This window comes from Anastrepha obliqua, chromosome 1 (assembly GCF_027943255.1).
Source record: "Anastrepha obliqua isolate idAnaObli1 chromosome 1, idAnaObli1_1.0, whole genome shotgun sequence".
NCBI classification, from domain to species: Eukaryota; Metazoa; Arthropoda; class Insecta; order Diptera; family Tephritidae; genus Anastrepha; species Anastrepha obliqua.
Window position 1 is genome coordinate 27343234 of NC_072892.1, and position 16409 is coordinate 27359642.

General features: G+C 34.6%; 2 protein-coding genes across 2 annotated transcripts; one reads left to right on the forward strand and one right to left on the reverse strand.

The window, feature by feature from the left end:
• Positions 1–466: 466 nt before the first annotated feature.
• LOC129235701 (mitochondrial import inner membrane translocase subunit Tim17-B) lies at positions 467–2937 on the forward strand. Its single transcript, XM_054869692.1, has 4 exons — positions 467–619; positions 676–819; positions 1489–1666; positions 2591–2937. The coding sequence occupies exons 2-4, from the start codon at positions 676–678 to the stop codon at positions 2791–2793; spliced, it is 525 nt and encodes a 174-aa protein (XP_054725667.1). The 5' UTR covers positions 467–619; the 3' UTR covers positions 2794–2937.
• A 2560-nt stretch (positions 2938–5497) lies between these two features.
• LOC129235700 (E3 ubiquitin-protein transferase MAEA) lies at positions 5498–12609 on the reverse strand. The gene is made up of 7 exons (XM_054869691.1): positions 12121–12609; positions 11420–11525; positions 9764–10039; positions 7255–7379; positions 7054–7196; positions 5725–5797; positions 5498–5668 (listed from the first exon to the last, which is right to left on the reverse strand). The coding sequence occupies exons 1-7, from the start codon at positions 12487–12489 to the stop codon at positions 5570–5572; spliced, it is 1191 nt and encodes a 396-aa protein (XP_054725666.1). The 5' UTR covers positions 12490–12609; the 3' UTR covers positions 5498–5569.
• Positions 12610–16409: the final 3800 nt, after the last annotated feature.

Consider the following 16409-nt stretch of genomic DNA (forward strand, 5'->3'; position numbering starts at 1 on the left):
CCTCTTTACAAACAAGTGATTTCCCCTCCTTTTGTTTGTATATTCTCAGAGTATGACGTGGCAGCGAAATTGGCAGACGCAATCTTGTATTATATCATTCTTGCTAAATAGCAAGGCAAATCTACTAAAGGTGATATTGGCAAACTGGCTGATTGCTTTTTTCATTCACCGTGTGCATGTGGATGTCAGCATAAAGTTATATGACGAAAAACCGTTCTATTCGCACTATTGTCGTATGATTCTAACTCAAAATTTATTTCGGCTGCGCAACATAGTTAGTCTTTTTTTTCGTTTTTACTTTCTTTTAACTTGATATTTTTATGTACAACACGTTGTTGTTGGTCTAGTGTTACCACCTATAATTAATGAGCCTTGCTACAAGGCTACTATATAGCAAATTCAGCAAAAAAGTATCGATACCAATTAATACACTCGATAAAAGCATGAGTAAAAAAGAAATACTTTCATGTAAGTACAGACATCGAGGATCTCTAATTTTACTACATTTCACTATTACCATACAATAGTCGTAACTAATAATTCTTTTTAACGGTTTGAGGTTAAAAATCGTTAAGCGTTAAAATTTGTGTATAAGTTCGAGTATTTTGTATTAGTTAAGGTATATATGTGAAATGACAAAAGAAAAAAAGCAACATAAAAATCAATTAATTCCAGATGGAAGAATATGCTAGAGAACCGTGTCCATTCAGGATTATTGATGATTGTGGTGGTGCTTTCGCAATGGGTTGTATAGGAGGTGGAGTATTCCAAGCCATTAAAGGATTTCGTAATGCGCCATCGGGCTTCAATAAACGCATGGTAAATATTTTATATAATGTAATTCACCACGTTCGTACTATAATCAAACAATATGAAAAAATTTATTTTGTACAAATTTGGCTTGGATATGGTGAAATATGGTTAATAGTCAAAAGTCTAGAATATGTCCCGCTATCCCTTTTATGGGGATATCTCTATGATGTCTTGCTGCATCATCGGTATTTTGACTTGCTTCCAAGCTTATTTTTATTACTGCGACATGTGCGCTGGTGTTTGAATTGATATATATATGTGTGTATGTGCAATGGAATTGCGATAACTCGTAATCAGAGGGACTACCCAAATATTACTAGTTTTTTGCGACATTTACGAGTCAGGGTAATATGAAGACGGAATGAAAAATTACCGAATTGGTTTATTGAGCATTTTCCTCCGAAGTTTCAAAATCATGTATTTATTTTCCACTTAGAATGCAGTTCTAAAGATAACACGTCTTTTTAGCTGACTCTAAAAGAGCTAAAATAGTGTTCGGAGTTCATGTATTCGGCAGCCATTTACTGATATATCAAATACGGTGATATGTTGTAAGGTGAAATGCTTTTTAAAGTGTATTGACTATTTTGATAATGAACATATAATTATAAATTAAGTGTATAGAAACAAAAGGCAATAAAATTATTAAGTTAACTAATAAAATATTTTACATAGGTTGGGAGTTTGACTGCTATCAAAATACGCTCTCCAGTGATTGCAGGAAATTTTGCAGTTTGGGGAGGAATGTTTAGTACTATAGACTGCACATTGGTACATTTCCGAAAAAAAGAGGATCCATGGAATTCCATAATAAGTGGATTTGCAACTGGTGGAATTTTAGCAGCAAGAAATGGTAATTATTATTATAATACCTGGATTTTTATATGCATACATTTTTTAAAAAGCAAGTATTGTGTGAGTTTCTACGTGTTAAGGACCTGTAGTAATCTTTTGTTTACTATTGAAATTGGGTTTTACAAGTTTTTTGTATATTTTGCTTATATGATGGCCAGGGCTAAGAGCATTCGTCCACCGCTTGAAACCAGAAACAGTTTATTGTATTCACTGAATTTAAAGTATTCATAATAAACATAAAGTATTTTAATATCTATACTATATACACACTTTGAGCCAATGCAAGGACATACATATATCGCTTTAGACAAAGTTTTGATGTTTTCTTCATATTTAATATTAGTGAACTGGCAGATTGAGCGTATAGATTAATAGTTGTTGTAGCAGTTCACCAGGCCCTGGCTAATGCATTTTTAACAGGTTGAGTTCAGCTGGAGCGGAGAGGGATGTTAGGTCAGTGGTAACACCCAAAATGTTGAGGTTGTTAACCGCCGGTATTGGTGTGCCGTCGAATTTTACCTTTATATAATGAGGCACAAGTTGGACTAAAAATAAAGGCTCTATAGGCAATAGGTTGTTAGAGCCTCGAGGAGGATGTAAACATTAGTTGTTTGCTGGAAGAATCTCATAACCTAAAAAAGAACTTTTGTTGTATAAGCATGCAAAAATTATCGCCAGCCCTTATTTCATGTTGTGTAAATGTTCTATTCACAGTATCTCATTCGATGTAAATGTGCATATATGTAATACTTCTATATTAGCAGTATAAACAAGTGATTGCCAAAATTCCTTATTGCATAGGTGTGCAGAACATACTTTATGCATACTGATTTAAATATATTTTTCTAGACTCTAGTAAAGATCTTATTTGTTTGATTTACCATGATTTGAAAGCTAATATAATTTCCCATTATCGCTTTAGGAATCCCTGCAATGGCGGGTAGTGCTATAATTGGAGGAGTTCTGCTGGCATTAATCGAAGGTGTTGGAATTTTATTTACACGTCTTTCGGCGGAACAATTCCGGAATCCTACACCGCCAACCGAAGATCCGACGGTGTTGGAAGGTGCATCAAAATCATTCGGTTTCGGACAAACACATCAACAGCAATCGCAGTACCAGTGAATATGTAGAACAACCAACTTTAAAATAATTTTTAACTGTAAATAATCTTATTCGGCTTCAACTGGTTTTGGAAGGAACACAAATTTGTAAAACGGCATATCGAATAATTGTTTTTTCAAATAAAAAATAATGGCCCTCAGACTATTTAGGACTTCGTTCTTCGAAAGAACGTAATGTTGCCATATTTTCGGTTTTCTGCCTTTCACTGTTAAAAGACTTCTAACCACTTGTGTAACTAAAAACAGCAGTCCTCACACATGTATTAGCATGTAAAAAAACAAAGCCACACTCTTCTTTCCAAGTAAATTACAAACTTCGCGGCTAAAACTTTTCGCCTACTTCATTAGATAATTGGTGAACCCATACGTAAAGGAATAAATATGGTTTCCAAATGATTTAAAGTTATGCTTATTGATTAGGGTAGCTTTAAGATAGTTTAATTGACTTTCTGTTATGAAACCAAAATTGTATGTTGCTATTTAAAAGTCAAAGGCAGCCACACCACTTTCTTGAATTTCTAAAAAAATGAAATCTTTGTATTTTCTCAACTACTACTCTAACAAAACGGAGTACAATTCGACTTTTTATTCCAATAGAAGCTTAGAAATGAAGTATATTATTTAATATTTATCTACTGTGAGGGAATAAAATACAACGGTTCCGAAATGTTCAATGCTATCGAAATGCCGAATTCACAACTTTTGTAAAAGTTAACGTGCGATTTTTTGTTTGCATCGTAGTTTACATGTACATTTATTGAAAAAGTAACCGGAAACAATTTTTAAAGTTTTTGAAATTTACTTTTACTATATAACGACATTAAACTTATTAAATAAAAATTTAATTAGTTTTAGATCATATCGTTTCAAAAATAAATAATAGACTGTATTTGGAAAATACAAAATGCAATACAGCAAATATGCATTTTTTTTATTTATTTTCAGTCTGCAGAGAGACTAATAAAATGAGTTAAATTTTTCAAAAATATTAAGTTTGAATTATTACACAATCGGGCATATCGGATGACAGGTTTATTCATTGAAAATAATTGGTTTTGTTAGTTGAACGAACAAACAAGCGATTATTTCTAAAACTATAAGACGATATATGAGAGGCAAGAGATTGGAAAGCCCATTACAGTAATGTTGCCTTTGATAAAATTGTAAACAAAAATTAACAAGAAGTATATTTTTCTATCAGACAATGACTGTAGGTCTAGCAATTTTCATGTGCCGATATAATGGTGAGAACCATTTGGCAAATCCATCGTATTTAAAGCGAATTTTGTATATATTTTTTGGTTTTCTTAACGCGCAATATTCGAAATGACTTTTCATCAAGACAATAAAAAGTAACTAAATGCTTGAGGATCTGCGAATTTATTAGTATTTTGGAATACTTTGGAGACAAGGAAATCACAATGATAGCTTGGCGTCAAAAAAACACCCAGATATTTCATTTCGTGACTTCGATTTAGTACACAGTGATTTAATTTGTAGTTGAATAAACCTTTGGCTTTCTGTTAAATGTTGCATTAATTTTTTTATATCATTGAGATATAAATAGTTCGTTGCGCACCATTGCTGAAATGCATACATATCTGATTGTAGATTATTGCTGTAAGATGGGAGGCGTACCTTAAGCGTACTCGGTGGTCTAGAAATTTCAAAAAATTGGTTTTTTGTTTTTTCGATATTTCGAAAGTATAGTATCTTAAGAATATACTGTGAAATTTTCATTCGGAAATTCCCGATATTATAGCTTCTACAGCCCATTAACTGGGAAGAGAGTGGTCCGCGCGCTCCTGTACCTCAAACTTTAAACTCACTCCCGAAACGACTTTTTTCGGCCTGGTGTTGTCAAAAAAAAAAAAAAAACTATTCAACCGAATCGTCTGAAATTATGTTGTTCACAACTTCAATGGCTATTAGATGGTTACGCTCGTATGATAATCTTATTATTACAATTATTTCATTTTTTTCTTTACTAAAGAACTGAAAAAAACTCGATTTTTAGAGTGTCAAATTCAAAACCGCGCCATTTTATCAATTTTTTTTATTCTAGTAGCGGGACATAGCTGCAGTCATATTGATTATTAATTTTTTTGGTTGTTGTGCTTCAGATAAATAGAAGAACCAAAATGGGCAACACCGTCCAGGTACAATTTTCCGGAAGGGTCAACTCCAGCGACAATTTTAAAATAAAAAAATTAATTTTTGTATGTAAAAGAAGTTAAATAAAAAGCCTAAAAAAATTAATTATCGTTTTTCATTAATTTATTGTACAAAAAAATTCCTGAAAATACCCAAATTTTCGTCTCTTAAGGGGGACTACATCATCGGCTTATATTATACAAATGGCGGTGAGTTCCTAGCGGAATATCTGAATACGCCACAACTTACTTATTTATAAAAACATTTTAATTATTAAACTAAAATGAAATTTGAAATGTTTTGCTCTAGAGATTTGGTAAAAAAAAAAAACAGGTTTGCATAGACCCAGTTTTAAGTAAAATTTGAGTTAAACCAAATTTTGTTTAGCTCCTGTTGTGTTCTGTTAAATGGAAAACACATTGATGCATATCTAATCTAGCGTAGAAGCGTACAATTACTTTATAACTTAAAATATAAGACACAAAGGATAAGATGTAATCTGAACTTGAATGTCAGATAGCCCGTTTATGGGCAAAAATAAAATATTCATCTTTAAATTTATAGGTTTATGTGTTTTTTGTCGATTCGGGTTTATTACATAATAATTTTTTACAACATCTACTTTACATTACAAAAACTTTTTCAACTTTTGGATTCGAAAATGTTGTATTTGTTATGGGACAAACCACAGCGCCATCTTCTTTGGTGATTTCTGGTACCGCCTGAAAGAAACAATAAAGTTAAAATAAATCGCTTCACGAAGATGGACTGGATTTACCAATTGTCCAAATATTTGACCGTTCGGCAACATCATTGGCAAGTTATGTTCATTTAGGGGAAGTCCAGTGATTCTATATAAGGACGAGATTAAATAATTGTTCTTTAAATTTTTCTAAATCAAACGGAAGATTTCTATTTTGAAGTTATTTTTGTGTAATTTAAATAAAAGGTAGTCTAAAGTTGTCAAATAATCACGTTTACATTATTATTTATAATTTAAATAAAAATTAGTAATTGCCTGACGACAGTTTAACGTGACAACGTCGTAAGAAAATACTAATGGAATGGTTGCATTTTTCAAAAGAAAATTTTAATTTTATTTGTTTGATAGATATTTTGTATGGATATAGAGGAGGTAAATGGAATCGCAATGGAATTGATCAAGTTACATTTACACAAACGTGAAAAATTACGAAATATTTATCAAATTCATGAAAGATATGTTCAATTTCGATTGTGCATTAGACTTTAATAAATCAACAACACTAAGAGGCACCATCACCGATTTGACTTTTTCAAGACACATTACACTCGAAACACTCCCTTTCATTTCCTACTTTTCCTATCAGCGTTCTATTCTCTCTCGAGGGAGTGAGTGACACGCAAGTGTGAAAAAATGTAGTTTACATTAGCTTACATTTGCTTGCGTAGATAATAGATTCGTATATTTGATATGTCTATATGATTTGTATGCATCTTTACATTTAGATTTGTTCTTTTTGTTTGAAAATTGCGCGAAATTGTATGTATGAATGTTTATATGTATTGGCATAGGACATACGCCGTTCGTTTCGCGCTCTCGCTTGCAGTTCAACCAAGATAACGCCGCATGAGCAAGGTAACGCTGTATGAGCAATGTCACGCCGCATTGCTTGGTGCGTGCAGCCGGCTACATCGAATTATAAGACGTTATCACGGCAAAACACATAAAAAAAGCACAACGAAGTAGGACAGCTGTTGTGTAGGGTATCATACAACTTGTTATGAGCTTTAACGTTTTCGTTTCGTCTTGAAGTTCTAATTTCTCTTATTTGATTAAAATATCTCGGTACGTAACTCGCGTTACTGTACAAGTAATAGCTACAAACGGTGAATCAATTATCATGAAATATATTTTTTAAACAGCTAAAAATGAATTTAGAGGATTCGCAGAGTACCACAGAAGTCATATAATGAAATTTCACACAGTTAGAAAATAGTTGGTTGTGGTTTGAACTCCTCTAAACATTTAGTCAACCGCTCACAACTTGAAGACAAATGATAATACGACACTTGTGAAACCTTGTGAATCTTCTATAGAAGTTCTTAATCATACTACGAATCATACCTGCAAATAAGACGACTCTGCACGCAGTGTGAATATGGCAAATTCTTTGCTATTTGATTGAAATCCTCCTGACAAACAGGGCAATGAATACTCTTACAATTCGATGAATAGCATTGTGGCGTTTTTAATGCTGAAAGGCCAGCCTACACGAAAAAAAAAATTGTATTTGTAAATTTCAAAAATAGTATTCAATGATCTCACTTGGATTGCCACACTTAACAAAGACTGAGTTGATAGTTGAAACAGTCGATAGTTTTCATTCCGAAAGTTCAATGCAAGATCCTTCCAACGGCGTTTACTAAATAAGCTTTTGTATGGCTCGGTTTCTAAAAAATAAGAAAGATATAATTTACTAGAGAACGAAGTAGCTCTACAAAAATTGGTATTATAAAAAGTAATATAGAAAGAGTACAAAACAAAAAAAGAGTACGAAATAACCAGAGTACGGAGTTATTAAATCTATTTGGATACTTTCCCTCAGAGTGCATGAGAAGTAGTGAAGAGCATGGAAGCTCTGCAACTCAACTTTTCAAGTCACTTCGGGTTTGGTCGATAACCTCGATCCGTGTCAAATCAATAAAAAAAGTCACCTACTAGAAGCTGCTTTCAACAATCGTGTGACAATGTACGATAAAACAGAATTAAATGAAGTCACGAGTAAAATGTAATGTAACGTTTCTACCACGATTGGAATCACCCTTGACAAACCTCCTAAGCTAACCGGCGGGCGCCATGTTTACAGTTTAATGATGAATTAATTGCCGTGACTTCCGACTTAACTTGGAGAATTCCCAGGGGCTGACATTACAAAAAATGTTATTGAATATATTTTTCTTGTACAAATTGTGATGTTTCATTAAATTCAATAAATTTACAGGTTTTAACTACGAATCCTTAGTGTATTCATCGAAAAGTATCTACAAGGTGGCGCAAAAGTAGCCTTGCGATGTTTTTTGGCTGTAATTTAAAAAAAAAATGAAAAACTTTGATTCTTCTTGTGGATTATTTTTATTTGGTCTTTTAATTTTTTTCACTTCAAGTCGAGTCATGTAAATGGCCGCCGCCACAGTTGGTTGCCATTTGAGCCCTTTTTATGGCATTTTCGATCACTTTGGCCAAAATTTCCGCCGATAGGTCCTCACATTCTTGACGTATATTGTGTTTAAGAGCTGCAAGAGTCTGAGGCTTGTTGACATAAACCCGCGACTTCAAAAAGCCCCACAAAAAGAAGTCTGGAGCGGTCAAATCAGGCGATCTTGCTGGCCAGTGCAAATCGCCAAAACGGGAGATTAGGCGCCCGGGAAATGCATCCTTAAGCATATCGGTTGTGGCACGTGCAGTGTATGCCGTTGCACCGTCCTGTTGGAACCACATGTTTTCCAATCCCAATTCATCAAGTTGCGGTAAAAAGAACTCGTTGATCATTGTTCTGTAGCGCTCACCATTCACAGTAACCGTTTGGTCCGCGACGTCTTCGAAGAAAAAAGGTCCGATCACTCCTCCAGCGAAAACAGCACACCATACAGTGACTTTGAGCGGGTGTAATAGCTTTTCGTGGGTTACACGCGGATTTTCAGTGCCCCAGAAGCGTAAATTTTACTTATTTACGTACCCGATAAGATGGAAATGGGCCTCATCACTCATGATTATTTTTTATGAGAAATCATCTTCATCTTGGTGGTGATTAAGGATGGCTTGAGCGTATGTTAGACGCGATTGGCGGTCAGCAGCTAACAGCTGATGCACCGTCTGGACTTTGTACGGAAACATCTTCAAATCGTGTACCAAAATTCGCTGTAAAGACCGTCGACTGATACCCATTTGCGTGGCACGTCGTCTGGTCGATGTCGACGGCGCTTCCATGACATTCTCGGCTACAGCAGCAATATTCTCTGCAGAATGGCTACTCCGGGGTCTGCCACGCCTGGCAGCATCTCGTGTTGTGCCAGTCTCTTCGAGGCGAGCGGCTAAACGTCACAGTGTTTCACCAGTAGGCGTTGGACGGCGAGGAAATCTGCGACGAAATTCACGTTGTGCCAAAGTCGCCGACCGATTTTTGGTCAAATAAATAATCAGCAATATTCCGCGTTCTGGATCAGTGTAGCGTAACATTGTTTATTAACGTGTATTTCGCATGTGTTTACTACACAAATGTCAAAACAAAACTGACATTAGGGGTTAATCGCAAAATTTATAGCATTTTCTGATAGGAGGATTACTTTAGCGCCACCTGTTACATAAAACTAACCGTTGTTGTTGAAATCGGTTTTTATTTACTAAAATTTCAACCTTTGCACTACTCTGTAGATTCAATTTTTTTATCCTTTTCAACGAAAATTTTTTTAAACTAAATTTGAAATATTTTACATCTCATTTGCTGTTCAGCTTGCTTTGCACGATGAAAAATTGCTATTAGACTTTTATATTTATGTAGCAAACGAAGCATCGAAGTATAAAATGCATATAATTATTTCTACATATTGGATTTTAACTGTTTAATTACTAATCTAAAATCGCTCCAGTTTCTATGATTTTTGCAAGATAATTTTCTTTAAACTAAACTTCATAAATTCGGACTAAAAGAGGCGTAGCTTATTCTTGCAAAAAGAATCTTAAGTCTAGAGATTGAATATTTCGATTTCAGTGGCAAAACAACTGAAAAACAAAATAGGATTTCCTTTCATAGTCAAATAAACATTTAATGACTTACCTGTATTTGGTTGATAAGCTAATAAAGCCATGCACTTGCAAATTTCTTTGAGCTGTGTTTTCTCGAAAGCCTGGAAATATTTTCTGGCGTGTTTCACTGCTTCTACTCGGTTATCACTTCGAACTAGTTCTACAAATTCTTGAACGCGTAAGCTGAATTCCATATTAGAATTAATTTTTCTAAGCTTAGATTTGTTGTCCATGCACCATAACACACATTTTAAGGTTTTGTGTTTGGTAAGATCATCCTCAACTTCTCTTGATGTGTGAAAAATATCTGTAACATTATTTGAGAATTAGCTGCTTTTTCTAATAAATGTACACATGTTAATCGAGGAAATATAGCAGATACTGTGCTTAAAAGATTTTACAAGAATATTCATTATTCGTTAAGGGTGGTGGTACTAGACCAACAACACTTTTCTGTACGCTTGATTGTCAAAGCAAAGTATTGAGAACCTAGAAAACAAATAATGAATTCACCGCGGTCGGCGTAGCCGAACATTAACATTTTGGCACCTTTTTTAATTTTAATGGCTTATGTAAAATGGTATATATTAATTTGAAAAAGCTCCACTAATCCAATCATTTAGAATTTTATAGAGCATAGAATTGCTGCACGAATAGCAATTGAAATGCCAAAGGGGAATAATGTTAGCGGCTTTGCATAGTGTCAACAAAGCAAGTGCGTAGCGCGTACTTCAATTTCTTGACTGACAAAAGGAACAGACTAAATTTTTTAGTCTGTCTTGACTAACAAAAAATTATTAGTGTAATTTGGCCCCCAATCAAATGAATAAAATCGTCAAAAAGTATTGCCTTACTGATATGATGTCCGTAATATACATGGATGTGAATGAAGTGGTTATACTATTCCTTAAGGGGTTACATACGTCCACCAGCGCCAGAAATGCGCTAAAAGAAAAACTGTTTTTAGAAGGGATAACAATAGAAATAAATAGAAAGAAAGAAATAATACTTAAACTTTGTAAAAAAAATTATTTAAATTTTTCTTTACAAATATTAGTATATAAAAAATCACGAGACCGAAAGTACAATGAAAAAAAAAAAAAAAAAAAAAGTTTCTCTGCTTCATTTCTCCTTGAAATGTTGATGCATCTGTAAAAACTGAAAAAAAAAATAATAATAAAGTTGTTGTTATAGTATGTCGAGCCGAATTTTTGAATTTCGAAAAATGTTGCAATTTACGGCATTTTAAAAACAAAGTATGCGTTTTACGTCATAAATTTCATTAGTTAATTATGTTCATAAAATTTTTTAATAAATTATTAAAAGTCAAATCTATAGAGAAAAGAATTAAAAAAAAATACAGCATCAAAAAATAATAAAACCTGTATGAGTTATCATGCAGACCGTGCGGGAAAAAGTAGTTTCGAAAAAAAAATGAGTTTAAAGTTTGAGGTACAGGAGCGCGTGGAGCACTCTCTAAATACTTAAAGGGCTGTAGAAGCTATAATATTGGAAATTTCCGCATGAAAATTTCACAGTATATTCTTAAGAAACTATACTTTATAATATAAAAAAAACGATTTTTTGAAAATTCTTGACGTATGTAACCCCTTAAACATTGTGGGATCGCTAGATATGGCAATTTGAATAATAAATAATGAATCAGTTCTTAAAAAAATTTTAATACCTAGATTAGTTAGATGTCGGATATCAGATTTCCTTGCAAGGCATTCAGCAGTTTCATAAAAACCCCTTCTTAGAAGATGTTCGATTACTATACGATCCATTCGAATCTGAAATAAAAGAAGCAAATATACAAATTATTCATATAAAGTATACTTGGGAGCTTCTCAAAAACAAAAGTGAAGTGAGGGTCTTTAAAAATTAAATGAGATATCTAGGACACATCAAGTCTACTCTCAAATTCGAGAGGGACGAAATTTTTTAATGGGTTCGAAATCCCTCACACAATACACCAATACAAAGCTTTTTTCTAATGACAGTCGCCTTCGGCAGGCAATGACGAACCTCTGAATGTATTTCTCCCTTTAAAAAGTTCCTAATAAAAAACATCTGCCGTTCTTAGGCGGCATAAAACTGTAGGTGTCTCCATTTGTGGAGAAATATCAAGATCCACACCACCGATATATATATAAAGGGTCCTTCAAAAGGCGATATGTGTTTGTTTTTGCTGTAAACGCAGACAAATATGCGCGTAAAAAAACATGGCTATTGTCTTATTTCTTATGTTCAAAGTACGGTTTGAACAAAGGAAACAATTTTGAAAATAACTTTAATTTAATCAATGGTGTTTATATGTACGTGAATACCGTTCTATTTTGATGTTTTATTAAAAAAAAAAAATAAATAGGACATTTTTGAACTTACTCTTTTCCACTGGTCCATTGATGCCTGCCACGCATCCAAACTAATGTGAGAATCCGGTGGAGCAACAATTCGCAAATGTTGCAGTTTGCGCTTGCACACCAATCCAGCGTTTAATTCGTCCAATAAACTCTCCTCTGCTTTTCTTTTTAATATTTGAAGGCGTTGTACAACATTTCCTACAAGTTTACTCACTTCGAAGACGGTGGGCAAAGCATTGTTTCTGTTTAAGATCTTTTCTGCATCCCTAGACACATTCTGAATCTGATCCAATTCACGATCCAGGTTCTTTTGAGCAGATCGGAATTTTTTGTTTAAAACTTCGTAGGGAACTTTAAGTGTAGAATGTTCCAACGATTTAATTTCCGCCATCGTTCAAAATAACAACCCAAAATATTTATCTTTATTTGTTACTCTATCAACTTTAAAACTTCACTTTTCACACAATTTATAGATTTATAATAATATTTACAACGACTGTGGATGTGTTGAAAACATCGACGTCTTAGTCGATACGAAATTTATCTTCGATATATCGGAATAATATGTCGTTTTGGCGAAGCGTTTCACCATTCATGGAATCAATGTATAATTAATGCAGTGCCACATGATAAGGAATCATAAAAATATATTTGTTACGTTAAAATCCAAATAAATTTTTCACAATAATTTCTCTGAGATCAATCAGTAGATTGTCAGGTAAAAGTTTATAAATTAATGGCAAGACAACCTAAGACCGAATACTCTATGCATACAGCTCTGCTTGTAAATATATACCATTGTAGTTTCTAGATATAACATCTCGTATCTTCTGGCGAGTTCTGTCTCATTATCTGCTGTCGACATTAAGGCGAATTCATGTTCTTGTTTTGACATCTCATTCGCTCGCTGTTGTTGATTATTTTGATATACGTTTTGGAATAGAAATATAAGCAAAGGCTAGAAATGCCAAAGAAAACAAAGCATGGTACTAAGTTTACGTTTTATGTGAATTGGATGTCAAAATGCGTGAAATATCCTATGTATCTTACAGCGAAGTAGTACTCAGTTCACACCGTGAATACACCGTGTAACATGATATCAAATGAGTTTTGTGTCTATTTAAAATGTACATACGTCTCATTTAAAATGGAGCGGAAATTAGTAGTTGGTTTACCAGTAAATTGGGTGATTTCGAATACTCCGAAGACATGACATTTTTAAGCGAACCGTTTCCGGAAAGAGTGTAAGTAAATCTTCTTTATATATATTTGTATCAGTACATATGTGTAATAATATGTTTAAAAACGCTTGTTTTCCAAAATTTGCCAATTGCTTTCGGGGAGATGCTCATAAATTTGACGTTTCTTCTCATTTGACAATCAATATTGCTAGCAAGCCAAATGCCTGTTGCTGATGAAATTTCACGGCTGTGAAGTAAGTATTAGCTTTAGGAGTCGGTGCGAACAGCCTCAATTCCAAGTTCCATTAAAAGCGCATGCAACTTGTAAGTCCAAACATAGTATAAGGGTAATAAGAAAACATTGGATGCTGAAAGGGAACTGATATATTTAAGCGATACATCCCAAAATATCGATGCGGGTTCTTATGTGGAGTATACATGCTCCAACCGTTGTATCAACACATTGCACAATGGGTGGGATGTTTAGTACACATGTTCTAACACGGTATACAACGCATTGGCCATATTTATTATTTTTGTATTCGTGATGTCGCACATTTCGCAGGATGCAGAAATTAAATAATTTTTTCCTATAATAAGAATAATTGATGAAGTTTTATTTTATTTATTATTTTAATAATATATTTTATTCTATTTATTTTCTGTGTAAATAACTAAAAAGGAAAATTTAAATTAAGTTGGTTGTACAATTATTGTACATTTGCTCTTTATATTATACATTGTATTGCTCTCTTTGTTCATAAGCTCAATCACTTATTTACTGTTGTGCCATGTTGAAAAGGTTTTTAATGGTATGGCCGATATCAGACCGTTAGCCGGCTCTCAACGAATTTTACAGAATCAGTTGGTGGGCTGACGTAGCAGGGGTAATGGATCGGTTTGTTTACGAAAAAACTAAGAATGTGTTAGTGATATACGTACACGATTTAACACAATGTCACTACGTTGCCGTCTGAACAACGACTGATTGGACGAGTGTGTAAATTTTACGTGAAATTATCGTGCATTATTTCGGCTGGCGATAAGATTGTGTTAGTGATATATGAAAAAAAAAAATCAACACAGTCTTCGCTCATGTTGCTTCTCTGCTATTGAACTAGGACTGATTGGATGAGTGAATACATGTAATGATCGTGCAGAATTCGGCTGGCGAATTACCCCTCTAGCGTGGCAGACGAAGTTCTCTCACAATTTTGTTTTTCATCATAGTTATTGGCCAAAGCGAGTAATCTATCATCCTTACTGTGGTGTAGCTCATGTCGTTGAGCTCTGAGAGAGAGCGTCTTGAAATTCAAGATGAATGAACCCATGCAGCGGTTTAGTAGGTGGAGATATAGCGTAAGTATATTAATGTATGTGAATGTATTTCATTTGCTTATATGAATATATTGAAGGTGATTAAATTACTTTTTTAAGTTCGAATTTAAGTCGAAATTAGTAAAATGGGCGTAACTTCGGCCCCCGCGACAGGATCAAGATCATTCAATATCCATCGGTAAGAAGACGAGCTTGTGAATGTGACGTTTAATTAGCCCCGCTTTGGTTGCCATGTCTGCTACGTGGATCTTTCTGTCTTGTTCTGGGACGATTGCGACAAAGTGAACCGGAACCCACTGCTGCGGAAAAAATTGGTGTTCCTGAACCAGTTCGGGGTGGTTGGGTTCGATTGTTACATTGTGGGTAGAGCTACAAGTTTTTAGGTTATCCAAACTGGTACGTATGGTACGACTACGGGCTACTGAGCATTAACCAACCAAATATGTTCTGGAAGAAGCGCACCCAATGCTTTTGCCCCAGCATGGTGTTGGTACAGTAAATATGTGGTTCCGTTTAAGAGCAATAGGAACATGGCATCATATGGGAGAGATGCGCTTAATAGGTGCCACTCTTCGGAATAAAATTGAACCCTTGAAAACTTCCAAAGCAGTTTTTTATTAGAAAAAAAACTTTTGATAAGTTTCAAAATTGCATTTGGTTCAGAAGCTTGAACAACTAAAATGTGTACGTTTTCCTTCTTCTCCCATGCTTCATCTTCTGGAGAGAGTTGGAAGTGGATATTTTTCCGCCATCATGTAGGCTCTTTCAGGAGCTTGGAATTATTCAATTCATCTACGTTACAGTCTCGACCCACTTGATCACAGGCACAGGTTTGAAACCCCAGGCATAAAACACCAATTGAAAGTTTTTCCTAATAGTGGTCGCCCTTAGGTAGGCAATGGCAAACTACCGTCAGCAGTGTATATTTCGTACCACCAGCCGATAGGCTACGATGTATACGCAGCAGCCATACGTTCGTATTAAGGCGTGGGCGATGCCATAAATTTGGGAGCTGGTACTCGAATCAGTATTTACAAACCAAGGAATGCTTATTGATGGTAGCTGCAGAAAATAGATATCTCTATTTATACGAGAGCAAGAACATGCACTCTATAAATAGGAGAAGAAGGCATATATGTATATACATATCTGTATAACTGTAGTAACTAAATATGTTTCGCTTGGTGGCTCGTAAATCAGTAAAGCTGCCATCTAAACAAATCGAAATAAATATTTATTCGGCAGTCAATTGATTCTCAGTGTTGTTGTGGAGTCTGCATTTTTAAAATCTAAAATTGATGACTGGTTTGTAAACCACTTGGTTAACTTGAGTGGTCTCAAATTTAATATATTAACTATCCCACTTCTAATAACATCAAACAGATGCTAAATTTTTGGATCCTATAAGTAATCCACATGGCGGCCGCCGTGGCCGAATGGATTGGTGCGTGACTACCATTCGGAATTCAGAGAGAGAACGTCGGTTCGAATCTCGGTGAAAGATCAAAAAATAAGAAAACGTTTTTTCTAATAGCGGTCGCCCCTCGGCAGGCAATGGCAAACCTCCGAGTGTATTTCTGCCATGAAAAAGCTCCTCATAAAAAAAATATCTGCCGTTCGGAGTCGGCTTGAAACTGTAGGTCCCTCCATTTGTGGAACAACATCAAGACGCACGCCACAAATAGGAGGAGGAGCTCGGCCAAATACCCAAAAAGGGTGTACGCGCCAATTATATATAAATTTCTATATATAAGTCATCCACACAAAAATCTCTCCTAAAATCATTCGAATA

Excerpts from the sequence above, each read along its gene's own strand:
- LOC129235700 (XM_054869691.1), bottom strand. The coding sequence starts at position 12,489 with ATGGCGGAAATTAAATCGTTGGAACATTCTACACTTAAAGTTCCCTAC. Across the intron at positions 7,380-9,763 it reads AGCTTATCAACCAAATACAG|AAACCGAGCCATACAAAAGC; the intron begins GTAAGTCATTAA and ends CTTATTTTTTAG. Across the intron at positions 5,669-5,724 it reads GTCAAATATTTGGACAATTG|GCGGTACCAGAAATCACCAA; the intron begins GTAAATCCAGTC and ends TGTTTCTTTCAG.
- LOC129235701 (XM_054869692.1), top strand. The coding sequence starts at position 676 with ATGGAAGAATATGCTAGAGAACCGTGTCCATTCAGGATTATTGATGAT. Across the intron at positions 820-1,488 it reads CGGGCTTCAATAAACGCATG|GTTGGGAGTTTGACTGCTAT; the intron begins GTAAATATTTTA and ends TATTTTACATAG. Across the intron at positions 1,667-2,590 it reads AATTTTAGCAGCAAGAAATG|GAATCCCTGCAATGGCGGGT; the intron begins GTAATTATTATT and ends TTATCGCTTTAG.